This window comes from Phaenicophaeus curvirostris, chromosome 15 (assembly GCF_032191515.1).
Source record: "Phaenicophaeus curvirostris isolate KB17595 chromosome 15, BPBGC_Pcur_1.0, whole genome shotgun sequence".
NCBI lineage: Eukaryota > Metazoa > Chordata > Aves > Cuculiformes > Cuculidae > Phaenicophaeus > Phaenicophaeus curvirostris.
Genome location: NC_091406.1, coordinates 19,191,439 through 19,218,440, shown reverse-complemented (window position 1 = coordinate 19,218,440; position 27,002 = coordinate 19,191,439). Strand labels below are relative to the sequence as shown.

General features: G+C 53.5%; 5 protein-coding genes across 5 annotated transcripts in view; all 5 read left to right on the top strand.

The window, feature by feature from the left end:
- Positions 1-9,855, top strand: part of LOC138727278 (protocadherin beta-15-like) — a 59,588-nt gene extending 49,733 nt beyond the window's left edge. The window contains exon 2 of the mRNA XM_069869573.1: positions 8,210-9,855. Within this exon, the coding sequence (XP_069725674.1) occupies positions 8,210-9,855 (1,646 nt within the window). The remainder of the gene's footprint in view (positions 1-8,209) is intronic.
- On the top strand, positions 1,633-4,971 carry LOC138727206 (protocadherin beta-15-like). Its single transcript, XM_069869497.1, has 2 exons — positions 1,633-4,633; positions 4,814-4,971. The coding sequence occupies exons 1-2, from the start codon at positions 1,633-1,635 to the stop codon at positions 4,969-4,971; spliced, it is 3,159 nt and encodes a 1,052-aa protein (XP_069725598.1).
- Positions 9,856-16,505: 6,650 nt separating the features above from the next.
- LOC138727277 (protocadherin beta-15-like) lies at positions 16,506-18,950 on the top strand. The gene has a single exon (XM_069869572.1). The coding sequence runs from the start codon at positions 16,506-16,508 to the stop codon at positions 18,948-18,950; it is 2,445 nt and encodes an 814-aa protein (XP_069725673.1).
- A 3,394-nt stretch (positions 18,951-22,344) lies between these two features.
- LOC138727276 (protocadherin beta-15-like) overlaps positions 22,345-27,002 on the top strand; it is a 41,576-nt gene continuing 36,918 nt past the window's right edge. Inside the window, exon 1 of the mRNA XM_069869571.1 lies at positions 22,345-23,322. Within this exon, the coding sequence (XP_069725672.1) occupies positions 22,345-23,322 (978 nt within the window). The remainder of the gene's footprint in view (positions 23,323-27,002) is intronic.
- Positions 23,329-24,786, top strand: LOC138727205 (protocadherin beta-4-like; the record flags this gene model as incomplete). The annotated part of the gene is made up of 1 exon (XM_069869496.1): positions 23,329-24,786. A coding segment is annotated over one exon (1,458 nt), but the record flags the coding sequence as incomplete, so codon positions are not given.

The following is a 27,002-nucleotide window of genomic DNA, read 5'->3' as shown; positions in this document are numbered from 1 at the left end:
TTATCTCTGGAGATCTCTGATAGCATGAGCGACAATGAAGAAGGTGTGATTGACATCTGAGACAGTGGCTGTGTCTGTCTCAGTCTCACTGAGACCCCGAGGAACCAGCACTTCTTGGTCTAACTCAGCTGCTTCTGGGATCATTTGATCTCGAGCATCCAGGTGTCTGATGCAGTTCCTAACCAGAAGATATATTATGTTTTTTACCATGTGAGAGGGGAAATGTTGTCTCCTGTATTGGAGGGCCTCAACAGGCTGCTGGACTTTCCTGACGTGCTCATCAGAGGTGCCATTCAGGAAGCAATGTGGTGGGTAGGACTTGTGTGAGGGTGGTCTGTGTGAGAGCAGCTGGACCAGCATGTGTCTCATCTTCTGTAGGGGAAAGCTGTAAAGCACACTAGATTTTCCTTGGCCATTTAGAAGGATGTGTGGGAGCTGTGTCCTGGGATTTCCTTGGAAATATGTCAGTAGTACTGTGTTGAGGTGGAATGGAATGGAGTATTTTAGTTGGGAGGATTCTACCTGAATCTTCTTAGTCCAACTGCCTGAGCACTTCAGGACAGGTCAGACATCAAAGAATATTATGAAGGGCATTGTCCAAATGGCTCTGCAACACCAGCAGGTGTAGGGCACTGATTTTGCAGTCTTTCTAGAAAGCTTGACCTTGCTTCCAGGGTTGACACAATATATTTCTCCCCTTGAAATCCACGAGGAGTTCCCTGTTTGGCTTCCACAAAGTTGCTGTGAGTGAAATTTTGCAGATGCATCAGAGTTCATATGATGTCAACATCGGTGCAGAATCTCAGACAGGCTGAGAGGGAGCTCTGGTTATGACCCACTACTCTCATTCTCGTGTAGTCCATTCTGTAGGGGTAACATCTGGGGTATCCCTCGATCCAGCTCCTTGTCTTCTTCACCTTTTATCAGTGGTGCCTCTAGTAAGGGACATGGTGTGTTGCTCCAGCTCTGCTGCAGGGCAACCCTCGCCAAAAAGTACAGACCCAAAGAACTCCAAAATCATACATCTGGCCATTTCCAACACACAAAACATATAGTTACCTCATCTATAAGCTATCCAAATACAACATACAATGATTTCTATTCACAGATTTTCTTAATACTTCTTTGAGGATCACCTCTGAGTCTTTGTTCTGTGGTTATGGTGTGATATGCGGAGGGGATACTCAGGGGCCAATTTGGTCATCCCGATAGGCAAACGAGTGGCGAAGACATACTGGACCCCTTGCTCTCCCATCTCCCTTCGGTTTCCCCATGGTGGTGCCTCCCAGATCCACTCCTGAACCACTATTATCCACTATAATCATCACAGATCAAGGACAATGTCTTCTCCCTCCCCTTCTGAACGTTATTGTTTGCGTAACTGGGGGTTTAATTTGTGACCTCTCCTCTTTGATTCCTTGAATTTTATGTTAATCGCTGTGTCCGTGAATCCTTCCCCAAGTGCAGGACTTCGGGTTTGATCTCCTAGAGCAGCAGCATCATTCTCGAGTGGTGTTGAGCGAAGGTGATGGGGAAGCATTTCCTTACAGAAACTTTCCCCTCTGGCACCAGCTCTCATATCCCATAGAGGTTCTTCTCGGACCCGCCCGACTCGCTAAGGGTCCTGTGCTGATGAACAAGTGGAGAAGAGGAGGAACAAGCCCTCAAAGTGTCCTGTGGAAGTGGAGGATCTTGCACTGCCCACTCAGAGGAAAACCCCGAGCTGCGGATGAGGAGCTGGCGTTTAGGAGCCGGGCAGTGCTGCCCAGAGCCGCGCTCTGTCTGCGGGGAGGGAGCTGCTTCCTAGCAAAGAGAGAGCGTTCCCACTGCGCCTTTTGGCTCCGGCTGGGCACGGGGAGCGCAGCCTCCAGCAGCAAAGGCCGGGCTGGCGGCTCTGCCGCGGCTGAGCAGCAGAGGAAATATTCCCCCGTGCGACGCTGGGTGGGGGTGTTGGCCGCGAACCGGCGGGTTCCTGTGCCCGCCCCGGCTTTGCAGGCAGCGGCGGAGAGAAAGAGCCGCGGGAGCCGCTCGGGAAGGGCGGCGGCACACGGAGTCGGGGAGCTCGGGGGCTTTCAGGCCCCTCAGCCCGGGATTGCTGACCAAATCCGCCTCGGACGCGGCTGGACGATGCTGGGAACGACGGAGGACGGGGAATGGCTTTTGTGGCGAGTGCGAGCGAGTGGGAGACGGAACGGAGAGCGGCAGAGGCGAGTGATCTTGTTGCTTGTGTGCGTTTGCGTGTGTCAGAGCGGGGCCGAACCCCTCCGCTATTCCCTGGCGGAGGAGATGGAGAGGGAGTCGTTTGTTGGCAATATTGCAGAGGACCTGGGGCTTTCTCCGAGCCAGCTGGCGGCTCGCAAGGCGCGCGTTGTGTCCGAGGGGAACGAGCGGCTTTTCCACCTCAACCGAAACACGGGAGCGCTGACGGCAAAGGAGTCTCTGGACCGAGAGGAGATGTGTCCGCAGAGCGATACCTGCACCGTCTTCTTTAAGATAGTCTTTGAAAATCCCTTGGAGCTGATCCGAGGGGAGGTAGAGATTCGTGACATCAACGATAATTCCCCCGTCTTCCCGGAGAAGGAGGTGGTTTTAGAAGTTCTGGAAACGACATCTCCTGGGTCCCGTTTCCCTCTGCAAAACGCCCGGGACAAGGACGTGGGAAGCAACGGTTTGCAGAACTACAGTCTCGGGTCAAATTCGCATTTCTCCCTCCATGTTGGAACAGAGAAAGGTGTGGAACTTGTCCTGGATCGTCAGCTGGACCGGGAAGAACAGCCGCAGCTGAATTTAATCCTCACCGCTAGCGATGGGGGCTCCCCACCAAGGTCGGGAACAGCTCATGTGCAGATCGTGGTGCTGGATTCCAATGACAACACCCCTGTGTTCAGCCGGGAGGTCTACGAGGTGCAACTGGCCGAGAACAGCCCCCCGGGGCAGCTGGTGGTCAGAGTCGCGGCCGCGGATCCCGACGAAGGGTCCTACGGGAAAGTGCGATACAGATTCAGCCAGATATCGGAGCGGTCCCAGGAGCTCTTCCAGCTGAACCCTGACACCGGGGAGATCCAGGTGGTGGGAAACGTCGACTTCGAGGAAGCGAAGCATCACAAGATGGTGGTGAGAGCCACCGACGGCGGCGGTCTGTCTGCACACTGCAAAGTGCGGGTGGAGGTGCTGGACGTGAACGACAACGCCCCGGAGATAACGCTCACCTCCCAGTTGGTCTCCGTTCCCGAGGACGCGCCGCCCCGCACCGTGGTGGCCCTGTTGAGCGTGCGGGACCGCGACTCCGGCGACAACGGCAGGACGGAGTGCTCCATCGACGGGGACTCGCCCTTCATGCTGACGGGCGGCGGGGATGAGTACTACGAGCTGAGGACGACGGCGGCGCTGGACAGGGAGCGGGCGGCAGAGTATAACGTGACGGTGAGAGCCGCGGACCGGGGCAGGAGGCGGCTGAGCTCCCGGGCGAGCCTGCGGGTGCAGGTGTCGGACGTGAACGACAACGCGCCCGAGTTCACGCAGGCGGTTTACACGGCGTCGGTGTCGGAGAACGAGGGCCCCATGGTCCGCATCGGCAGCGTGAGCGCCACGGACGCCGACGCGGGAGCGAACGGGCGCGTGAGATACGCGCTGGTGCGGCAGGAGGGCGCGGAGCAGCCCGCGGTGTCGGTGAACGCCGAGAGCGGCGCCGTTTTCCTGCTGCGGCCGCTGGACTACGAGCAGGTGCGCGCCTTGGAGGTGGCGGTGCGCGCTGCCGACGGCGGCTCGCCGCCGCTGAGCGCCCAGGCGGTGCTGCGCGTGGTGGTGCGCGACGAGAACGACAACGCGCCCGTGGTGCTGCACCCGCCCGCCGAGAGCAGCGGCGCGGCGGCGGGCGAGCTGGTGCCGCGCTCGGCCGAGGCCGGGTACCTGGTGGCCAAGGTGGTGGCGGTGGACGCGGACGCGGGGCAGAACGCGTGGCTGTCGTACGAGCTGTGGAAGGCGACGGAGCCGGGGCTGTTCCGCGTGGGGCCGCACAGCGGCGAGGTGCGCACGGCGCGGGCCGTGGCGGAGCGGGACGCGCCCCGGCACAGGCTCGTCGTGCTGGTGCGAGACCGCGGGCGGCCGCCGCGCTCCGCCACCGCCACCCTCGGCATCGCCCTGGTCGGCGGCTTCTCCGACGCCCATCTGCGGGGCGCCGAGGAGGCGCCGGCCGCCGAGCCCGAGGGGCCGCTCACCCTCTCCCTCACCGTCTGCCTGGCCTGCGTGTCCGCCCTCTTCCTGGCCACGGCGGGGGCCGCCGTGGCGGCCAAGGTGCGGCGGGCCCGGCGCAGCGCGGCCGAGAGCTTGCCCGCCTTCCCGCAGTCCGCCCCGCCGAGCAGCGCGGGCTCCCTGCCCCGCAGCTCCGTCTACGACGTCTGCTTCGCCGCCGGCAGCCTCGACGGCGACTTGCGCTTCCTCGGGCCCCTCCTGCCCTGCTTCCCCGCCGGGCTGCCCCCCGGCCCGGCCGAGCAGCGGAGCTCGCTCTGCTCCACGGAGGCGGCCAACCTCGGCGACGACGGCGACCGGGCTGCAGAGGTGAGGGACCTGCCCGGGCCGGGGCGAGGCGGGGAGCGGGGAGGGAGCAGCGCGGGGGGCTCGGGGTGTCGCTCACGTGGGGAGTCTCGGTGTTGTGGCTCTGTGGGTGGAGGAGCCCCAGGGTCGGGAGGAGAGGGCGGAGAGGGTCTGAGAGCCGCTGGTGGGGGCGTCCCAGGAGGATCTGTTAAGGGTCAGCTGCTCCCCAAGTACTGACTTATGGGGGTCTTGGGCACCCAGTTCTCAGTGTTGCCCTTAGATCAAGTGTATCAGCGCAAAGGAGGAGGGCAGCTGCACCTCGACCTGGTTCTCAAAACCATCGAGGTTAAGGAAGAGAGGGGACTAACGTCTCGACCTCCTGGTTCCACCTCCTCTGTCTCTGGAAAGAGAACAGTAGCGTTCTCCGTACAGCAGTGACTGACGGGTCCTTTCAGTCCCTCGCTTTTGCCTCCCTCCAACGCCCAAATTACAACCCGCGCTCTCCGTTCTTGCAGGACAGAGCTCCCATCTCCGCAGACACGGCTCGCAGACGTGTCGAAGCAGCTTGCACTGCAGACAGGGGGAAGGAGCTCCATGGCAATTCTGATCCAAACCCTTGGCTCCCCACTCAGTAAACGAGGGGAAAGGCGAGAGTGTCTGTCGTCCCTGGCCAGCGTCCTCACAAGGAAAACACCGAAAAAAGGACCAGGGAAGAACAAGGTTTCTCTGTGAGAGAGCAAACCCATTCTCCTCTTCAGCATTGTTTTCTTCATATAAGTATTGTGTAATTGTGACATAGACGGAGGACGAGGACTGTGTTGCATGTTGATAAATCCGAGACTCCGTGCGTGACTGTGAGAGCCTTCTTCCTTCTAAATGTTAAGGGAAATCTTGAAACCTGGAAGCGTATCTTCAAGATAGCTTTTTCCTACATCACCTTTTCTGAGTTTATTTTTGTTTTGATAGCGTTCTGTAATCATGTCTCCATTCTCTGCACTCCGTTAAAACCGATTTAATTAGAAACGATTGACAGCGGCACTCCGCACATTTGAGCAGGAGTTCACTGATTCCTCAAACTGTAAAGCGTGGGCTTTGAGCAACGTATTCGTTTTCTTTTATAAGGTAAAGTGCAAGATAACATTTCCGGATTGTTGAGTATAAAGTAATAGAGAATTGAAAGTGCTGTTTGTTTTTTTGCAGTGAAACAGGCTTTTACACTCAGCTTGAGGCACTGTAGAGGACAGGGCGTAAAGTAGCTTTCTGTTTTCTTCTCCCTTACTTAATCGATAATGAGCTATGAAGTGTATGTGATATTTCCTATCTGTCGCACATTTAAACAATCAAATGCCTGATGTAAATGAACGCAATAAAAAAACCCTTGCAACTCCCTCGGGTTTGTGGAGGATCACTAGTCCAAGCAGAATTCCGAGAATCAACCCGTGCATTTTGCAGTAGATTTGATGCAGGGAAAATCAAAGCGACTTAGAAGCAGGACATTCTCAGAAGGCGAAGCAAGGTGGAGGGCGATTTTCTGTGGGAAGCAGAGGACCGAGAGATGCTGCTCAAAGCGCCGTCGAGCGGTCTCCCTGTTTGGAATCGGAGGGAACAAACTCGATCGATTCTTGTAGCAAGTTGCTCTTTCCTATGAGACCCTTTTTGTTCATCCAATGCAATGATTATATCACCTTCTAGTTTACAAAGATTTTGTTTGAACGTCTTCAAGGTGGTGCCTTTAATGTCCCATCGCTGAATGTCCTTAGACCTCTCGCTCTCCTCTTCTACCTCCATTTCCCCACAACTGCATCTCCAAGTACTCTCTTGTGTCCTCCCTTGAATGAAAATGATCTGTTTTTATTCACCCCACAACAGGCTTTGCCTATTCCTAGACTCCCTGTCAAAGGGCTCGTAAACACTTTAATCTTTCTACTGAGTCACTTTCTGATAATGTGGGATGATCTCTTTGGGCCCATTCGCGTTTACAAAGTTTCAGGAAGAACATCTTGCAGTTGAAACTTGAATGGTGACTTTAATGTCCCATCGCTGCATGTCCTTAGATCCCTGGGCTTTGCTGCTGACTCCGTTAGCTCCTGCTGGTCGGTGTTTGTGTATCTGGGGCTCTAATTAGTAACTTCGCTGTGTGTTTTCCTGCCTATCATCTCTCACTGCCTGGCCGCGCTCCCCACACCCTCCACCTCTCCATCAATATAGGATAAACTTCCCCCACGGAACTGCTTTACAAATTTGGGGCTTGAACCTCTTGCAGGTGACATTTGAATGGTGCCTTTAATGTCCCATCGCTGCGTGTCCTTAGATCCCTGGGCTTTGCTGCTGTCTCCGTTAGCTCCGGACCGTTAGCGTTTGCGTATCCGGGGCTCTAATTAGTGACCTCCCTGTGTGCTTCGCTGCCTTTTATCTCCCAGCCCTGCGGCGCCGCCTCCTCCCCCCGGGGCAGGAGCTCAGCCCGGTCGCTGAGCACAAAGCCCTCTGGAGCCCTTGCAAGGCCGCCGGGTGCGGCGAGCGGAGCGCGGAGCGTGTGTCTCGGCGAGAGGGAAGCGCGGTGGCGGTGGCGGTGGCGGGAGGCGCAGTCCCGCCGCGGCCCGCAGGGGGGAGCTCCCGGCCAAGGCGGCGCCGAGCGGCTGCGGGCGGGGAGGCGCCCGAGCCCGGCCCGGCCCTGCCCAGCGCAGCGCAGCCGGGCGGCGGCGAGCGGCGGCGAGCGGGGCCCCGGGCCAGCCGCTGCCGGGCCGCCAGCCGCACTCGGCCCCAGGGAGCCCGCCCGCCCTCGCCGCCGCCCTCGCCGCCGCCCTCGCCGCTGCCGGGCGCCGCTCGCCGCCGAGGACCGCGCGCCCGAGCCGCCCGCCGGAGCCCGCCCGCCGCCCCGCCATGGCGATCGCAAGGCAAGTGCTTTGTCTCTCTGCTCTCCTCTCGCTGCCGCACGCTCGCTCCCAGCCCCTGCGCTACTCCGTAGCCGAGGAGGCGCCGAGCGGCTCGCTCGTAGCCGACGTGGCCGAGGACGCGGGGCTGGCCCCGGCGCAGCTCTCGGCTCGCCGCGCCCGCCTGGCCTCGGAGGACGGCCGGCAGCGCTTGCGCTTGGACCGCGCCACCGGCCGCCTCGTCGTGGCCGAGAGGCTCGACCGGGAGGAGCTGTGCGCCCAGGCGCCCGCCTGCACGCTGCCCTTGGAGCTGCTGCTGGCCGACCCGCTGCAGTTCTTCCGCATCGAGGTGGCCGTGCGGGACGTCAACGACCACTCGCCTCGGTTCCCGGACGAGCAGGTCACGCTTAGAATCGCGGAGAACAGCAACCCGAGACTGCGTTTTCCTCTGGTGGGGGCTCGGGACCTGGATATTGGTAGCAACAGCGTCCAGTCTTACAGCATCTCTCCCGAGAACGAGTACTTCAGTGTCTCTTTTGGGACTCGAACTGAGGGGGACAAATATGTGGAACTGGCCTTGGAAAAGCCTCTAGACAGAGAGGAGCAGGCGGAGATGAGTTTCAGCCTCATTGCTGTGGACGGGGGCTCTCCCCCGAGGACTGGGACTACTCAAATCCACATTGTTGTTCAGGATGCAAATGACAATGCTCCAGTCTGCACGCAGGAACGCTACATTGGCCACGTTTTGGAAAATGCCCCTGAGGGCACCGTGGTTCTTAGTGTCGTGGCATCTGATCTGGATGCAGGTTCTAATGGGGACATCTCCTACCAGTTCAGTGAAGAGGTGGACCAAAGCGAATCAGCGTTTCTGATTGATGCCAAGACCGGTGAAATTAAATTGAAAAAGCCTCTGGACTTCGAGGCAGCACAGAAACACGAGCTCAGTGTTCGGGCGACAGACGGTGGGGGCCTCTCAGCTATCTGTAAAGTGTTGGTGGAGGTGGTAGATGTGAATGACAATGCACCAGAGCTGGCGGTGAGTTCCTTCAGCAGCCCCCTCCCTGAGAATGCATTACCTGGGACAGTGGTTGCCTTCTTCACTGTCAGGGACCGTGATGCTGGAGCCAACGGGAAGGTCACCTGTGCCCTTGAGGACCAGCTGTCATTCTCCCTGCGTCCAGCCTATAAGAATTACTATGAGCTGGTGACTGTGACCACACTGGACCGGGAGGAAATGGCACGGTATATCCTGACTGTCATAGCAGCAGACGTGGGCTCACCTCCTCTCACTACCACCCAGACGTTCACGGTGGACATCTCTGATGTCAACGACAATGCACCTGTCTTCAACCAGACATCATACACCATGTATGTGCATGAGAACAATATTCCCACGGTTCTTGTTGGAACCATCCATGCCTCAGATGCTGACATAGGCCCCAATGCCAAGGTGACCTATTCCCTGGCACCAGCTCACCTCACAGAGCAGCCTCCCTGTTCCTGCATTTCTGTGAACTCTGAGAACGGGCACGTGTTTGTGCTGCGACCTCTGGACTATGAGCAGCTGAAGCAGATTGAGGTCTTGGTGATTGCCTCTGATGCAGGATCTCCTCCCCTCAGGGACAACGTCACTGTCCGCGTTGTTGTGGTGGATGAGAATGACAACGCTCCACTGGTGCTGCATCCAGCCCAGGACAGCAGCCCAGCATCCAGCGAGCTGGTGCCCATGTCGGCTGAGGCGGGGTACCTGGTCACCAAAGTGGTGGCTATTGATGCTGACTCTGGACAGAACTCGTGGCTCTCGTACCACCTGCTGAAGGCCACTGACCCCGGTCTGTTTGTGGTGGGTGCCCAAAGTGGGGAGGTGCGTCTGAGGAGGCCAGTGACAGAGAGAGACACTGTGAAGCAGAAGCTCATCATCCTGGTGCGAGACAATGGGCGGCCACCGCTGTCGGCCACAGCAGCACTGAGTGCACTCCTGCTGAATGACTTCTCAGATGTGCGTCTACCACACAGCATCCCGGACCTAGTTGACGACAGCGACTTCTTGACAACCTATTTAATCATTTCCTTGGTCTTTGTCTCACTGCTCTTCCTTGCATCCATGGCAACCTTCATCACTTGCCAAGTGTGCAAGAGAAAGGAGCTGAAGGATGGACATGTGCTTTATGCTGCCAACAACTTGCCAAGCAGCCTGGCTGATGTAGCCTCTGCAGGGACCCTGCCCCATCCCTATTGCTATGAGATCAGCCTCACAACAGGTTCAGGCAACAGCGAGTTCAAGTTCCTGAAGCCCATCCTGCCCAGCCTGCCACCACAGCACTGTGCCCTGGGCGGGGACACTGGTGATGAACAGGTTTTTCCCCAAGGCCCTCTCACTGCTGAGGATGTGCTACCAGAGAACACAGGGATGCTCTCTGGGGAAGAGTTCAATAGTCTTTCCTTTAACTAGGATGGAGTGAGAAGTAGAGTCTTCAGGCCTCTATGATGCAGAGGATGCTGTGCTACAAACTGTGGCAATTTTTCCTCCAGAGTTCATCTGCATTTGCAATTAGTAGAAATGATCTCTGTCAAATTCTTAGTCCGCAGAAAGGTTGTCTTCCCCTCCAAAAACCAAGCGAAATGAACTAAAGGCTCCCTCAGACAGGTAACAAAGTTTCAGCTCTGTTACAGCTATTCCTAACCGCATTACCGCTTTGAGAAGAGATGGTAATTCCAGTGCTCCCGGCCTATGTCTTGTCTCCCTTGCTGTTGGGCAATGCTGGGGATCTCTTATTCTGTGCAAGGTGAATTTCGGGCAGCATTATCACATCCATGCTGAAATGCAGGTAGCCCTCATTCAGGTCTGAAAACCTAGGAAGTTGAGAGTGCTGTGTGACAACGTGATGCATGTCTGGGGGTGTATCTTCTCTGGGTTCTGGATGTCTCTATCTCTGAGATGTGTGGGCTCTGTATGATTTGCCTTCTGATTACTGTGTCTGCCCATCCAGATATTCTGTGACTGGAATAGAATATCATTGAACAGAATATGTTAATGTGAAGGTATCTACTAGGATCATTTTAGTCCAAGTGCCCGACCACTTCAGGACTGTCCAAACGTTAAAGCATATTATGAAGGGCATTGTCCAAATGGCTCTGAAGCATGGATAAGTGTGAGGCATCAACTCTGCAATCTTCCTCCAAAGTCTGAGAGCCTTCCAGAGATGACACAATTTATATTTTTCCCCCAGAGGACCCCGAGTAATTCCCTATTGGGCACAGATGGACTTCTGCCCCACTTTTAACATATTGCCATTGCCTGCTCATAGACTGTAAGTGTAGCGAGTTGTGAAAACTTGCTCATTGTCATTGGGTGGAGTGCATTGAAACTCAAGAGGTTGCTTCTGAGAGCCGTTGAATTTAGGTTCTACTTTTGTCATTATTATTCCTTAAGTGAGATGCTTCTTCATGAGAGTGGAAGGCTGCCTCGGTCTGATTTTCTGGGCTTGTGTTGGAGCATTTGCTTTCTCCTTTTTGCCCTTTCTCCTTCTGCTTTATGGACTGTATTTGACCACTATCTTGTCTCTTCCTCTGAAGAAGGACTGTTACACCATCTGTATTAACTGATTGTTTGGCTGGCATGGAAAAGTCCTCCCAGTGTGTTGTGCTGCAGTTATGAACTGTACCTTTGTAAACTGGGACAGCCTTGTGTGTAACAGTGAAATAAAGAGAACACAGTCCTTGTCGAGGCATTCATTCTGGGAAAGCTCTGTGAATGTTTTTTGCAAAGGTGGGAAAACTGTTTCTCCTGTTGTCCCTTGGCTGAGTTTGGTCTCATCATTGCTGTTGTTGAATTGAGAGTCTTCTTGTTGGGAGTGAAAATGTGTCCTGATTTGGTTTTCCTCTTAAGAAAGACTGTCACCGCAATTACACTAGAGGTTTGTTTTAATGAATGCGATGTGACTCAGAATACTCGGGAAGTGCATGCAGTGTGTTGTTTTCTCCTCCATTTTTTATCCTGTGAGAGACAGGCTGCTCTTGGAGGCAGCTGTGGGCATCTCCTGAGCATTGCGTGTGCATTTGCTGCAGCTCACTAAGAGGTCTGTGGGAGACCTTCTAACTCAGAAGGAAGTTTGTCTCCCTCTCCTAAATACAAATGAAAGTCATAAAATGCTCTCTCAGTCAGGTAACAACATTTCAGTTTTGCTACAACTGCTTCTGAGATGCTTCAAGAAATGGTTTATTTCCAGTGCTCCAGCCTAGTTATTATCTCCCTTGATGTTGGGCAAGGCTGTGGACCTCTTAATCTGTGCTGTAATGTGATGAACATGTTGTGCAGACAAATCACATCCTTGCTGAAATGCACATAGCCCCCTTTCTGGGTCAGAAAAGTAATGAGGTTGTGAGTCCTGTGTTTTAAAGTGATGCATGCTTGGGTATGTTTCTTCTCTGAGGTCTGGGTGCCTCTGTCCATGAGATGTGAGGGCTCTGTGTGTGTTTTTGCTTCTGGTCACTCTGTCTCCCCTTCTAGTCATTGTGTGAGTGCATATGATGCACAAAGTCTGCCCAGGGAAGCAGGGAGGTGCTCACATGCAGCTGTTGTTGTGCACAGCATTCCAGCTCAACAGGCAGGAATCACTGATCTTTTGAGTAACAAAATTTCATGTTCTTTAGCAGTAAAATGCATGGTATCTTTCTTGTGTGAGTAGAGCTGTGTCCTTTGGAGTTTATTTGAAATATATCAGTAATAATGGGGATGGGATGGGATGGGATGGGATAGGACAGGACAGGATACCATACAATATTTTAATTGGAAGGGACCTACAAAGATCATCTGATCCAACTCCCTGACCACTTCAGGGCTAACCAGACAGTCAAGAGTATAATGAAGGGCACTGTCCAAATGCCTGTTGAACACTGCCAGGTATGGGGCATAGACCATCTCTACAGGAACCCTTTTCTGGGGTTTGACCACCTCCTGTGTTAAGAAATGCTTCCTCATGTCAAGCCTGAACCTCCCCTGATGCTGCCTTGATCGATTCCCACATGTCATGTCACTGGATATGTGGAAGAAGAGATGAGCATCCTTTTCTCCAAACTAGGAAGACACAAGTCTTTAGCTACTCCTCAATGGACATTTCTTCCAGCCCTGTCACCAACCTTGTAGCTCCCCTCTGGATGCATTCCAGTATGTTAATGTCCTTCTTAGGTGGAGAACTGGACACAGGATTCAAGGCGAGGCTGTATCAATGCTGAATAGAGCAGGGTAATATGACTGGCTGGTTATGGTGTGTTTGATGCCCTCCCAAGGCATCTTGGCTGCCAGGGCACTGCTGATTCCAATTGAACTGCTGCCCACCAGATCCCTTTCCTCAGGGCTGCCCTCCATCCACTCCTTTCCCAGAATCCACATGCCTGGATTTACTAAGTCCCAGGTGCAGAATCTGGCATTTAAACCTGTTACATTTTGTGCCATTGATGACTGTCCCATGTTCCCATGTATCTAGATCCTTCTGCAAGGCCTCCTTTGCCTCAGAAGAGTCAACAGCACTTCCCAGTTTGCTGTCATCAGCAAATGGGATAATGGGATGTTCTACTCCTGCGTCTCCTTCTACTCTGTGAACTGTGTTTGAACATTGTCTTGCCTATTCCTCGGAAGAAGGACTGTCACCCCATGTCTAATAATGGATTGTTTAAACGAAGCCAGTGTGACATGAAATATGTGGAAACCCTCTTGCTGTGCTGTGCTGCAGTTATAAACTCTGCTGTTGTAAACTGGGATACCCCTGCGTTGAACAGTGAAATAAAGAGAACACACGAATGCCTTGTGTGGAGACAGCAGTCTTTGTAGAGATGTTCCTTCTGGGAAAGGTCTGTGAATGCTTTCCAAAAGCTGGTTTCTTTTCTCCCGTTGTCCCTTGGCTAAAATATGGTTGGTTGGGAACATTTCTTCTGTTTGGAGACATGGCCTATAGAGCCTTCAAGGAACATGTCGGGTGCAGGGATTTGTTGGCAGGCTTCAGCGTGTCTTCAGAACACTGAGCTTCTGGCTTCAACAGGGCTCTGCTCGATCTAGGTCAGGAGAATCAGTTTGTTCCCCTAACAGGGGCCCTGGGTGTGCAATGGCCTCTGCAAAGCTGTAACGTTTGGGGTGTCCTTTCCAACTCTCCTGACTGCTCCATCTGGGGATGGCATCTGTGAGGTGTTTGAGTACAAAGTATTTGTGAAATTAAAGGTGTAGGAGTTTCAGAGGATGGATGGCACAAAGAGAGGATACTTGTTCTTTGGGCAAGAATTTATGTGAGTGTGTTGAGGAGGGCATTCGTTGAGCAAATACTGGCACCAGGGAGAGACTTTGCTCTCCGGCAATGCAGGCAGATGCAGCTGTCCCTTCCCCAAAAGGTCCCTGATCAGAGCTAAGTACTGAGCCTGTTTATCAAAGGCTATTGCACACTAGAGGAATCATTTAGGTTGGAAAAGAGCCTTGACAACATTAAGTACAACAGTTACCATAGCACTGCTAAGTCCACCACAACACTTAAGTGCTATGTCCAGGGATGGTGACTCAGCCACCTCCCTGGGCAGCCTCATGAGCCACCCTTAGAGCCCTCAGCCAGTTCTTCGTCTCACAATTGGACAAAGTGTCCAGAAGGTTGCTGTGAGGAACGGTACCAAATGCTAAAACCCAGAAATACTACATTCACAACCTTCCCTTTGTCCATGAAGTGAGTGAACTGCCATAGAAGGATATCTAATTAATTTGAAGAGGACCTTGCTTTTTTGAGCACAATCTGACTCAATCCAGTATTCACATTATTCTTTAAATGCATTTCAATATTACCCATTATGAACTTCTCTTTGAGTTTTCCAGGCACTGAGGTTAGACTCACAGAACTGTAATTTCCGGGGTCTGTTCTAACGGTCCTCTTGTCAGCTGTAATTCCACTAGACAGTTTCCAGTCAGCAGGGTCCTCCCAAGACTCCCAAGTCTTTTTGTAGATGATCAAGAGCAGTCCTGCCATAGCGTCCGCTCGTTCACTCGGTACTCTGGGATGAATCCCATTAGGCCCCATGGAATTGTAAACATTCCTGGTCCTTTACAATTTCAGTGTACACCGAGGGAAAGTCACTGTTCATGCCCTCATAGTCCTCTGACTTAGTGGATCAGGCAGCCCAAGTTCTTTCAGTACTAGGAAGAGCAAGGCAAGAGAAGCATTGAGCTTTGCCCATAGCTGTCTTCTCCCTGTATACATGAACCAAAGCTCTACAATCTTCATGCAAAACCTGACCTTGCTTCCAGAGATGACACAATCTATTTCTCTGCTTGAGCTCCACGAGGAGTTCCCTGTTGGGCCCAGCTGGTCCTCTGCTGCTCTTGCTTGACTTTTGACCCACTGGCATTGCCTGCTCGTAGATGGTAAGTGTAGAGAGCTGTGGAAACATGTTCAGTATGTTTGGGTGGAGTGTGAGGAAACTCCAGGAGTTGCTTCGAAGGACTTAATCTGAAGGTGGAATTGAGATGAGCTTGGAAAAGGGTTGTTGTTCACTTTGGTCTTATCATTGCTGTTCCTGAATCGAGGGGCTTCTTGATGGGAGTGGAAACCTGTCATGATCTGATTGTCTGGGTTTGTCTTGTAGTACCTACCTTCTCCTTTTTGTCCCTCTCTCCTTCTACTCTGTGAACTGTGTTTAAGTATTGTTTTGGCTTTTCCTCTTAAGAAGGACTACCTCCCTAGCTGTAATACCGGCTTGTTTGAATGAAGGAAGCGTTGCACAGAATACTCGGAACATGCAAACTCTATGTTGTTTTTTATACCAAAAGAAGCAGACTGCTCTTGGAGGCAGCGGTGTGCATCTTGCGTGCATTGCATGTGCGTTTGCTGGAATCATTGCGGAAGTAGTCGCGATAGAAATCCATCCCCATGGACGGCGATGGGAGCCTGAGCCTGGAGTTTTAATCTGGTCTCGGCACGAATCCAGGCTCACGCTGCCCAGAGTCACTCCGGACCTGTCGATTTCTTCCCCTTTTTCCCACGGTTCTTCCTCCAGGTGAACTCTTGACCTTTCCCTTTTACCGAATCTAATCCTGCCTCTAATCATCCCTTAATAAGCTTTGCATGGTCCTAGAAACCCCGTCAAACTCGTCGTAATCCGTTTGCCCTTTTCTGTGAGACACCTTCTGAGAAAGCAGGATAAACTCTTCCCCCTCCCCTTCTCGTTTACAAAGTTTCCGATTGAACCTCTTGAGATTTACACTTGAATGGGGCATTTAATGTCCCATCGCTGCGTGTCCTTAGATCCCTGGGCTTTGCTGCTGTCTCCGTTAGCTCCTGCTGGTCGGTGTTTGTGTATCTGGGGCTCTAATTAGTGACCTCGCTGTGTGTTTTCCTGCCTATCATCTCTCACTGCCTGGCCGCGCTCCCCACACCCTCCACCTCTTCGTCAAAGTAGGATAAACTTCCCCCACGGAACTGCTTTACAATTTTGGGGCTTGGACCTCTTGCAGGTGACACTTGAATGGTGCCTTTAATGTCCCATCGCTGCGTGTCCTTAGATCCCTGGGCTTTCCTGCTGTCTCCGTTAGCTCCGGACCGTTAGCGTTTGTGTATCAGGGGCTCTAACTAGTGACCTCCCTGTGCGCTTCGCTGCCTTTTATCTCCCAGCCCTGCGGCGCCGCCTCCTCCCCCCGGGGCAGGAGCTCAGCCCGGTCGCTGAGCACAAAGCCCTCTGGAGCCCTTGCAAGGCCGCCGGGTGCGGCGAGCGGAGCGCGGAGCGTGTGTCTCGGCGAGAGGGAAGCGCGGTGGCGGTGGCGGTGGCGGGAGGCGCAGTCCCGCCGCGGCCCGCAGGGGGGAGCTCCCGGCCAAGGCGGCGCCGAGCGGCTGCGGGCGGGGAGGCGCCCGAGCCCGGCCCGGCCCTGCCCAGCGCAGCGCAGCCGGGCGGCGGCGAGCGGCGGCGAGCGGGGCCCCGGGCCAGCCGCTGCCGGGCCGCCAGCCGCACTCGGCCCCAGGGAGCCCGCCCGCCCTCGCCGCCGCCCTCGCCGCCGCCCTCGCCGCTGCCGGGCGCCGCTCGCCGCCGAGGACCGCGCGCCCGAGCCGCCCGCCGGAGCCCGCCCGCCGCCCCGCCATGGCGATCGCAAGGCAAGTGCTTTGTCTCTCTGCTCTCCTCTCGCTGCCGCACGCTCGCTCCCAGCCCCTGCGCTACTCCGTAGCCGAGGAGGCGCCGAGCGGCTCGCTCGTAGCCGACGTGGCCGAGGACGCGGGGCTGGCCCCGGCGCAGCTCTCGGCTCGCCGCGCCCGCCTGGCCTCGGAGGACGGCCGGCAGCGCTTGCGCTTGGACCGCGCCACCGGCCGCCTCGTCGTGGCCGAGAGGCTCGACCGGGAGGAGCTGTGCGCCCAGGCGCCCGCCTGCACGCTGCCCTTGGAGCTGCTGCTGGCCGACCCGCTGCAGTTCTTCCGCATCGAGGTGGCCGTGCGGGACGTCAACGACCACTCGCCCCGCTTCCCGGACGAGCAGATCACGCTTAGGATCGCAGAAACAATAAACAGTCCCGGCTCGCGTTTCCCGGTGGTGGGGGCTGTGGACCTGGATATTGGTAGCAATAGCGTCCAGTCTTACAGCATCTCTCCCGAGAACGAGTACTTTAGTGTCTCCTTTAGGAGTCAGAGTGAGGAAGAGAAATATGTGGAACTGGTTTTGGAAAAGCCCTTAGACAGAGAGGAGCAGGCAGAGATGAGTTTCAGTCTCATTGCTGTGGATGGGGGCTCTCCCCCGAGGAGTGGAACAACTCAAATCCACATTGTTGTTCTGGATGTAAACGACAACTCTCCCATCTTCACACAGAAGCTCTATGTTGGTCAGATTTTGGAAAATGCCCCCGAGGGCACCGTGGTTCTGAGGGTAATGGCAACTGATCCGGATGTGGGTACTAATGGGGACATCTCCTACCAGTTTATTGAAGAGGTTGGCCAGAGACACTTGGCATTTGAGATTGATGCCAAGAGCGGTGAAATTAAACTCAGAAAGCCTCTGGACTTTGAGACAGCACAGAAACACGAACTCAGTGTGCAAGCCACGGATGGGGGAGGCCTCTCAGCAATCTGCAAGGTATTGGTGGAGGTGCTGGATGTGAATGACAATGCACCAGAGCTGGTGGTGAGTTCCTTCAGCAGCCCCCTCCCCGAGAACGTGTCACCTGGGACAGTGGTTGCCTTCTTCTCTGTCAGGGACCGTGATGCAGGAGCAAATGGGAAGATTACCTGTGCCCTTGAGGACCAGCTGTCATTCTCCCTGCGGCCAGCCTATAAGAATTACTATGAGCTGGTGACTGTGACCACACTGGACCGGGAGGAAATGGCACGGTACATTGTAACTGTCACAGCAGCAGACGCAGGGTCACCTCCTCTCACTACCACCCAGACCTTCACGGTGGACATCTCTGATGTCAATGACAATGCACCTGTCTTCAACCAGACATCATACATCATGTATGTGCGTGAGAACAATGTCCCCACCATGCTCGTTGGAACTGTCCATGCATCAGATGTTGACATTGGGCCCAATGCCAAGGTGACTTATTCCCTGGCACCACCTCTCACCACAGAGCAGCCTCCCTGCTCCTGCATCTCTGTGAACTCTGAGAATGGGCACGTGTTTGTGCTGCGACCTCTGGACTATGAGCAGCTGAAGCAGATTGAGGTGTTGGTGATTGCCTCTGATGCAGGATCTCCTTCCCTCAGTGCCAATGTCACTGTCCACCTTGTTGTGGTGGATGAGAATGACAATGCGCCGCTGGTGCTGCATCCAGCCCAGGACAGCAGCCCAGCAACCAGCGAGCTGGTGCCCATGTCAGCTGAGGCGGGGTACCTGGTCACCAAAGTGGTGGCTGTTGATGCCGACTCTGGGCAGAACTCGTGGCTCTCGTACCACCTGCTGAAGGCCTCTGACCCCGGTCTGTTTGTGGTGGGTGCCCAAAGTGGGGAGGTACGTCTGAGGAGGCCAGTGACGGAGAGAGACAGCGTGAAGCAGAAGCTCATCATCCTGGTGCGAGACAATGGGCGACCACCGCTGTCAGCCACAGCAGCACTGAGTGCACTCCTGCTCAATGACTTCTCAGATGTGCACCTCCCACACAGCAGCCTGGCCACAGAGGATGAGGGTGACTCCCTCACAACCTATTTAATCATTTCCTTGGTCTTTGTGTCTCTACTCTTCCTCGCATCCATGGCAGCATTCATCACTTGCAAAGCATGCAAGAGAAAGGAGCTGAAGGATGGACATGTGCTTTATGGTGACAACAACTTTCCGAGTAGCCTGGCTGATGCAGCCTCTGCAGGGACCCTACCCCATCCCTATTGCTACGAGATCAACCTCACAACAGGCTCGGGCAACAGCCAGTTCAAGTTCCTGAAGCCCATCCTGCCCAGCCTGCCACCACAGCACTGTGCCACAGGCAGGGGCACTGATGATGAACGGGATTTCCCCCATGATCCTCTCACCACTGAAGATGTGACACCAGAGAATACAGGAATGCTCTCTGCAGAACAGTTCAATAGTCTTTCCTTTAACTAGGGTGGATTCAGCACCGCCAGAGGTTTCAGGCCTTCGTGATAGGAAGCGCTCCAGACTATAACCTGTGGCAATGGTTTCCCTAGAGTTAATCTACCTTTACAATTGGCATCATTTTTCCCACCCTGAAGTTACCAAAATCAGAAGACAACGTCTCTCCAACTCCGAAACACCAAAAAAAACCCAGAAGAAACTATAGTCTCCTTAATTATCGTGATAAAATATTTTCGCTCTACTATAGGCATTTCTTAGATGCTTTCAGAGTGGGCTTCATTCCGTTGCTACCACTGTAGTTCTTCTATCACTTGCTGTTGGCCAAGGTCATGGATCTCTTGTTCTGTGGTGTATTTCAATTGCAAGGTCCTTGCTGAAATGTGTGTAGCCTTCATTCTGGGTCAGAAAAGGTCAGAAAAGAACTTGTGAGTATTGTGTTAGAAGGTGATGCGTGCACGGAGCTGTTTCTGCTCTGGGTACTGGATGCCTCCGCCTCTGAGATATGTGGAGTCTGTGTGTTTTGCCTCGTAATGTCTCTGTCTTTATGTCCAGTCATTGTGTGACTGCACATGCTGCACAAACGCAGCTGAGGGAAGCAGAAATATGCTTCTGTGGACACTTGGTTGTGCACAGCATTCCAGCTCAGCAGGTAAGAATGACATTTTGAGCCTCTAAGTAATGCTGTCTCATCTTGTGTAGTGAAGAGCAGTAAAGTGCACGAGATATTCTTTTGACCCATATGGGTGGTGTGGGTGGGCTGCCTGCTTGGGATTGCGTTGGAAATATGTAGCATGGCATTGCCGGTATGGAATGGAATGGCAAAGCTGAAGTTCTTATATGTTTCTACAGGACATTCCTTTCGGACCTTTCCACAGCTTCATTGCTATCTGCTGGAAGCAGACCTGATCTGTTTTTCTGGATTCGTGTTATAGCATTTGTATTTTTTGTTTTACCCTTTCTCCTTCTACTTTGTGAACTGTGTTTGGCCATTGTCTTGCCAATTCCTCTGAAGAAGGACTCTCACCCCTCTATAATAATGGATAGTTTAACTGGCAAGGAATGCTTAGAAGCCCTCCCACTGTGTTGTGTTGCAGTTATAATTTGCACCATTGTAAACAAGGATATTGTGTGCAGAAGTGAAATAAAGAGAACACCTGAATGCCTGTATGGAGACTGGGATCTTTGTAGAGATGTTCCTTCTGGGAAAGCTCTGCGAATGTTTTTCAAAGGCTGAGCAGTGTTTTCTCCTGTTGTCCCTTGGCTGATGTAAGGTTGATTGGGTCCATTTCTTCTGTTTGTAGAAATGCCCAATAGAGCATTGAGGGAACCTGTGTGGAGCAATAATTTGTTGTCAAGGCTCTGTGGGTCTTCAGAGCACTGAGTTTCTGGCTGTGACAGGGCCCCATTATATCCCGGTCAGGGGAACCTTGTCCCTCCCCTAACAGGAGCCCTGGGTGTGCAAAGGCCTCTTCATAGCCGTGCCCTTTGGTGCTGAAATTCCCAACTCTTCTGACTGCTCATGGATCCAAACTCTTGGCTTCCCGCTCTGTAAGCAATGGGAAAGCGAACGTGTCTGTCGTCCCTGGCCAACGTCCTCACAGAGACAACACCGAAAAAAGGACCAGGGAAGAACAAGGTTTCTCTGCGAGAGCAAACCCATTCTCCTCTTCAGCATTGTTTTCTTCATATAAATATTCTGTAATTGTGACATGGATGGAGGACGAGGACTGTGTTGCATGTTGATAGCTCTGAGACTCCGTGCATGACTGTGAGAGCGTTACTGCTTCTAAATATTAAGGGAAATACTGAAACCTGGAATCTCATCTTCAAGATGAGCTTTTTATTACATAATCTTTTTTGTGTTTATTTTTTCTTTGGAGACCGTACTGTAATCATGTCTCCGTTTTCTGTACTCCGTTAAAACCAATTTCATTAGAAACGACTGACACTGGCAGTCTTCACACTTTTGACCGGTAATTCACAGGTTCCTCAAACGATAAAGCTTGGGTTTTAAGAAATGTATTCGTTTTCTTTTATAATGTAAAGTGCAAGGTAACATTTGTGGATTGTTGAGTATAAAGTCGTAGGGAACTAAAAGTGCTGTTTATAGTTTTACAGTGAAACAAGTTTTACACTCGGCTTGAGTCACTGTAGAAGACGGGGCGTTGAGTATCTTTCTGTTTTCTTTTGTCTTCGTTAATCGATAAAGAGCTGTGAAGTGTATGTGATATTTCCTGTCCTAGCACATTTAAACAATCAAATGCCTGATGTCAATTAACGCAATAAAAACCCTCTTGGAAGTCGCTCGGGTGTGTGTGGTGTGTGGAAGATCACTAGTCAGTCCCCTAGCAGGATTTCGGGTATCAAACGGAGCATTCGGAGTGGATTTTATGCAGGTGAAAAAGCGCGATCTGAGGACAGGTCTCGGTGCCCCGAGAGGAGAAGAGCGAGGCTTCGCGAGAGGAAAGAGTGCAAAGAGCAGAATTTCGAAAATCAATCCGTGCATTGTGGAGTAGTTTTTATGCAGGGGAAATCAGTGCGACTTGGAAGCATGACATTCTCAGAAGGCAGAGAAGGGTGGAGGGCGATTTTTTGTGGGAAGCTGAGGTCCGAGAGATGCTGCTTATGGAGCCTTCAAAGTGGTCTCTCTGTTTGGAATCGGGGGGAACAATTCCGGTGCAATTCAGAAAAAAAATCCCCTTTCCCATGAGACCCTTTCTGTTCATCCAAGGCAATGTTTATGCCGCCTTCTAGTTTAAAAAGATTTTCTCTGAACCTCTTCCCATTGTCTATTAGAATGGTCCCTTTAATGTGCCATCGCTGCGTGTCCTTAGATCCCTGGGCTTTGCTGCTGTCTCCGTTAGCTCCGGACCGTTAGCGTTTGTGTATCCGGGGCTCTAATTAGTGACCTCCCTGTGTGCTTCGCTGCCTTTTATCTCCCAGCCCTGCGGCACCGCCTCCTCCCCCCGGGGCAGGAGCTCAGCCCGGTCGCTGAGCACAAAGCCCTCTGGAGCCCTTGCAAGGCCGCCGGGTGCGGCGAGCGGAGCGCGGAGCGTGTGTCTCGGCGAGAGGGAAGCGCGGTGGCGGTGGCGGTGGCGGGAGGCGCAGTCCCGCCGCGGCCCGCAGGGGGGAGCTCCCGGCCAAGGCGGCGCCGAGCGGCTGCGGGCGGGGAGGCGCCCGAGCCCGGCCCGGCCCTGCCCAGCGCAGCGCAGCCGGGCGGCGGCGAGCGGCGGCGAGCGGGGCCCCGGGCCAGCCGCTGCCGGGCCGCCAGCCGCACTCGGCCCCAGGGAGCCCGCCCGCCCTCGCCGCCGCCCTCGCCGCCGCCCTCGCCGCTGCCGGGCGCCGCTCGCCGCCGAGGACCGCGCGCCCGAGCCGCCCGCCGGAGCCCGCCCGCCGCCCCGCCATGGCGATCGCAAGGCAAGTGCTTTGTCTCTCTGCTCTCCTCTCGCTGCCGCACGCTCGCTCCCAGCCCCTGCGCTACTCCGTAGCCGAGGAGGCGCCGAGCGGCTCGCTCGTAGCCGACGTGGCCGAGGACGCGGGGCTGGCCCCGGCGCAGCTCTCGGCTCGCCGCGCCCGCCTGGCCTCGGAGGACGGCCGGCAGCGCTTGCGCTTGGACCGCGCCACCGGCCGCCTCGTCGTGGCCGAGAGGCTCGACCGGGAGGAGCTGTGCGCCCAGGCGCCCGCCTGCACGCTGCCCTTGGAGCTGCTGCTGGCCGACCCGCTGCAGTTCTTCCGCATCGAGGTGGCCGTGCGGGACGTCAACGACCACTCGCCCCGCTTCCCGGACGAGCAGATCACGCTTAGGATCCCTGAGACCAGCAACCCCGGCTCGCGTTTCCCGGTGGTGGGGGCTGAGGACCTGGATATTGGTAGCAATAGCGTCCAGTCTTACAGCATCTCTCCCGAGAACGAGTACTTTAGTGTCTCCTTTAGGAGTCAGAGTGAGGAAGAGAAATATGTGGAACTGGTTTTGGAAAAGCCCTTAGACAGAGAGGAGCAGGCAGAGATGAGTTTCAGTCTCATTGCTGTGGATGGGGGCTCTCCCCCGAGGAGTGGAACAACTCAAATCCACATTGTTGTTCTGGATGTAAACGACAACTCTCCCATCTTCACACAGAAGCTCTATGTTGGTCAGATTTTGGAAAATGCCCCCGAGGGCACCGTGGTTCTGAGGGTAATGGCAACTGATCCGGATGTGGGTACTAATGGGGACATCTCCTACCAGTTTATTGAAGAGGTTGGCCAGAGACACTTGGCATTTGAGATTGATGCCAAGAGCGGTGAAATTAAACTCAGAAAGCCTCTGGACTTTGAGACAGCACAGAAACACGAACTCAGTGTGCAAGCCACGGATGGGGGAGGCCTCTCAGCAATCTGCAAGGTATTGGTGGAGGTGCTGGATGTGAATGACAATGCACCAGAGCTGGTGGTGAGTTCCTTCAGCAGCCCCCTCCCCGAGAACGTGTCACCTGGGACAGTGGTTGCCTTCTTCTCTGTCAGGGACCGTGATGCAGGAGAAAATGGGAAGATTACCTGTGCCCTTGAGGACCAGCTGTCATTCTCCCTGCGGCCAGCCTATAAGAATTACTATGAGCTGGTGACTGTGACCACACTGGACCGGGAGGAAATGGCACGGTACATTGTAACTGTCACAGCAGCAGACGCAGGGTCACCTCCTCTCACTACCACCCAGACCTTCACGGTGGACATCTCTGATGTCAATGACAATGCACCTGTCTTCAACCAGACATCATACATCATGTATGTGCGTGAGAACAATGTCCCCACCATGCTCGTTGGAACTGTCCATGCATCAGATGTTGACATTGGGCCCAATGCCAAGGTGACTTATTCCCTGGCACCACCTCTCACCACAGAGCAGCCTCCCTGCTCCTGCATCTCTGTGAACTCTGAGAATGGGCACGTGTTTGTGCTGCGACCTCTGGACTATGAGCAGCTGAAGCAGATTGAGGTGTTGGTGATTGCCTCTGATGCAGGATCTCCTTCCCTCAGTGCCAATGTCACTGTCCACCTTGTTGTGGTGGATGAGAATGACAATGCTCCAGTGGTGCTGCATCCAGCCCAGGACAGCAGCCCAGCATCCAGTGAGCTGGTGCCCATGTCAGCTGAGGCAGGGTACCTGGTCACCAAAGTGGTGGCTATTGATGCCGACTCTGGGCAGAACTCGTGGCTGTCGTACCACCTGCTGAAGGCCAGTGACCCCGGTCTGTTTGTGGTGGGTGCCCAAAGTGGGGAGGTGCGTCTGAGGAGGCCAGTGACGGAGAGAGACACTGTGAAGCAGAATCTCATCATCCTGGTGCGAGACAATGGGCAGCCACCACTGTCGGCCACAGCAGCACTGAGTGCACTTTTGCTCAATGACTTCTCAGATGTGCGCCTACCACACAGCAGCCTGGACACAGAGGAGGAGGGCAACTCCCTGACAACCTATTTAGTCATTTCCCTGGTCTTTGTCTCACTGCTTTTCCTCGCATCCATTTCAACCTTCATCGCTTTCAAGTTTTGCAAGAGAAAGGAGCTGAAGGATGGACATGTGCTTTATGCTACCAGCAACTTTCCGAGTAGCCTGGCTGATGCAGCCTCTGCAGGGACCCTGCCCCATCCCTACTGCTACGAGATCAACCTCACAACCGGCTCGGGCAACAGTGAGTTCAAGTTCCTGAAGCCCATCCTGCCCAGCCTGCCACCACAGCACTGTGCCCTGGGCGGGGACACTGATGGTGAACAGGATTTTCCCGAAGGCCCTCTCACCACTGAGGATGTGGCACCAGAGAACTCAGGGATGCTCTCTGCGGAACAGTTCAATAGTCTTTCCTTTAACTAGCATAGAGTCAGCACAGCCAGAGGCTTCGGGCCTTGTGATAAGAAATGCTCCAGGGTATAACCTGTGGCAATGGTTTCCCTAGAGTTAATCTGCCTTTACAATTGGCATCAATTTTCCTACCCTGAAATTACCAAAATCAGAAGACAACGTCTCTCCTCCAAAACACTAAAAAAACTGAAAGAAGCTAAAGTCTCCTTAATTATGATGATAAAATATTTCAGCTCTATTACAGGCATTTCTTAGATGCTTTCAGAGTGGGCTTCATATCACTTGCTGTTGGCCAAGGTCATGGATCTCTTTTTCTGTGGTGTATTTCAATAGCAAGGTCCTTGCTAGAAATGCATGTAGCCTTCATTCTGGGTCAGAAAAGCAAGAAATTTCTGAGTATTGTGATAGAAGGTGATGCATGCATGGAGCTGTTTCTGCTCTGGGTTCTGGATGTTTCTGCATCTGAGATGCATGGACTCTGTGTGTTTTGCCTTGTGATGTCTCTGTCTTTCTGTCCAGCCATTGTGTGACTGCATACGCTGCAAAAGTCTGCGAAGGGAAGCAGGAGGGCGCTCGCATGCACACATTGAGGTGCACAGCATTCCAGGTCCGCAGGCAAGAGTGACATGTTGAGCCTTAGTTATGCTGTCTCATCTTGCATAGTGAAGAGCAGGAAAGGGTACGAGATATTCCTTTGACCTATATGGGTGGTGTGGGTATGCTGCCTCCTTGGGATTGCCTTGGAAATACGTAGCATGGCCTTGTTGGAATGGAATGGAATGGCAAAGCTGAAGTCCTTACATGCTTTTACACGACCTTTCACCAGCTTCATTGTTGTCCTCTGAAAGCAGACCTGATCTGATTTTGTGGGTTTGTGTTACAGCTTTGGCAATTTTGGATTTGCTCTTTCTCCTTCCACTGTCTGAAGCTGTGTAGATTCGTAGAATCATTTACTTTGGAAAAAATCCTTGAGAGTAAAGATTCCAACTGTTAACGTTGCACAACCTACTCCACCACTACGTATGTCCCTATATCCACCCAGGGCCATGTTCAGGGACGGTGCCTCAGCCACTTCCCTGGGCAGCCTGTGCCAATGCTTGACAGCCCTTTTGGTGTTACAAAATCCTTTGCAGAAGGGTTAACTCTACTCACTGTAACCGCAGAGCCTGCTGGCAGCACCAACTTGCTGCTGCTGGTGAGAAAGTCACCTAAGAGCAAGAAGTCTGCGTGTGAACATCTTTTACTATGGCACCAGTAATGAGGAACAGAATTGTTCATTTGCAGGAAGGTCCTAAAAGGGCTTGAATGACTGAAGCAGGTGGGACTCTTTCTTTCTATGACCAAGATCTGCATGGCTGCAGTCCTGCCTGGAGCGATTCTATTCATCGTTCTCAGCATTTAAAGGGATTAAATAGGGATTTCCTTGGAAATATATCAGCAGTAACGATGTTGAGATGGAAGAGGATGGAATGGAATAGAATAGAGTAGAATACTTTAGTTGGAAGGGAGATATAAGGATCATCTAAGTCCAACTGCCTGAGCACTTCAGGGCTGACAAAATGTTAAACAATATTTTCCTTGTTGGACAGCTGGAATACCTCTGGCCAGCTTCATTAGATGATCTAGAATGGTCCTGCTGTAACATTTGCAGGCTCCTTCAGTACTCTGTGAGGGCCCCCATCAGGCCAAATGGATTTGTGAATATTCAGCTGATACAGCTGATCTCTGACAATTTCAGCATCCATGAAGGAAAAGTCACTGTTCCCACCCTCATGGTCCTCCACCTCAGTGGACTAGGCAGCCCAGGGTTAGGTGACCATCTTCAACAAGTATCAATCCAAATTTTCTTAGACAGCGTTCTACTATAAACATATTGAAAATGTCTGTCTTGGTGCCTGACACAGCACTGGCCAGTTTTGCCTCTAACTGAGCTTTGGCCTATGGTGTGTTCTCCCTGCATACACAAGCCACAGGTCTGCAATCTTCCTGCAACGTCTCATCTTGCTTCCAGAGATGATAGAATTTATTTCTCCGCTTGAGCTCCACGAGATTCCTGTAGGGCCCAGATGGACTTCTGCCCCTCTTGCTTGGCTTTTGGCACAGTGGCGTAGCCTGTTCATTGGCTGTAAGTGTAGAGTTGTGAAAACATGTTTGTTGTCTTTGTGTGGAGAGTGAGGAAACACCAGGAATTGCTTCAAAGGATTTTGTCTGAAGGTAGCATGGAGATG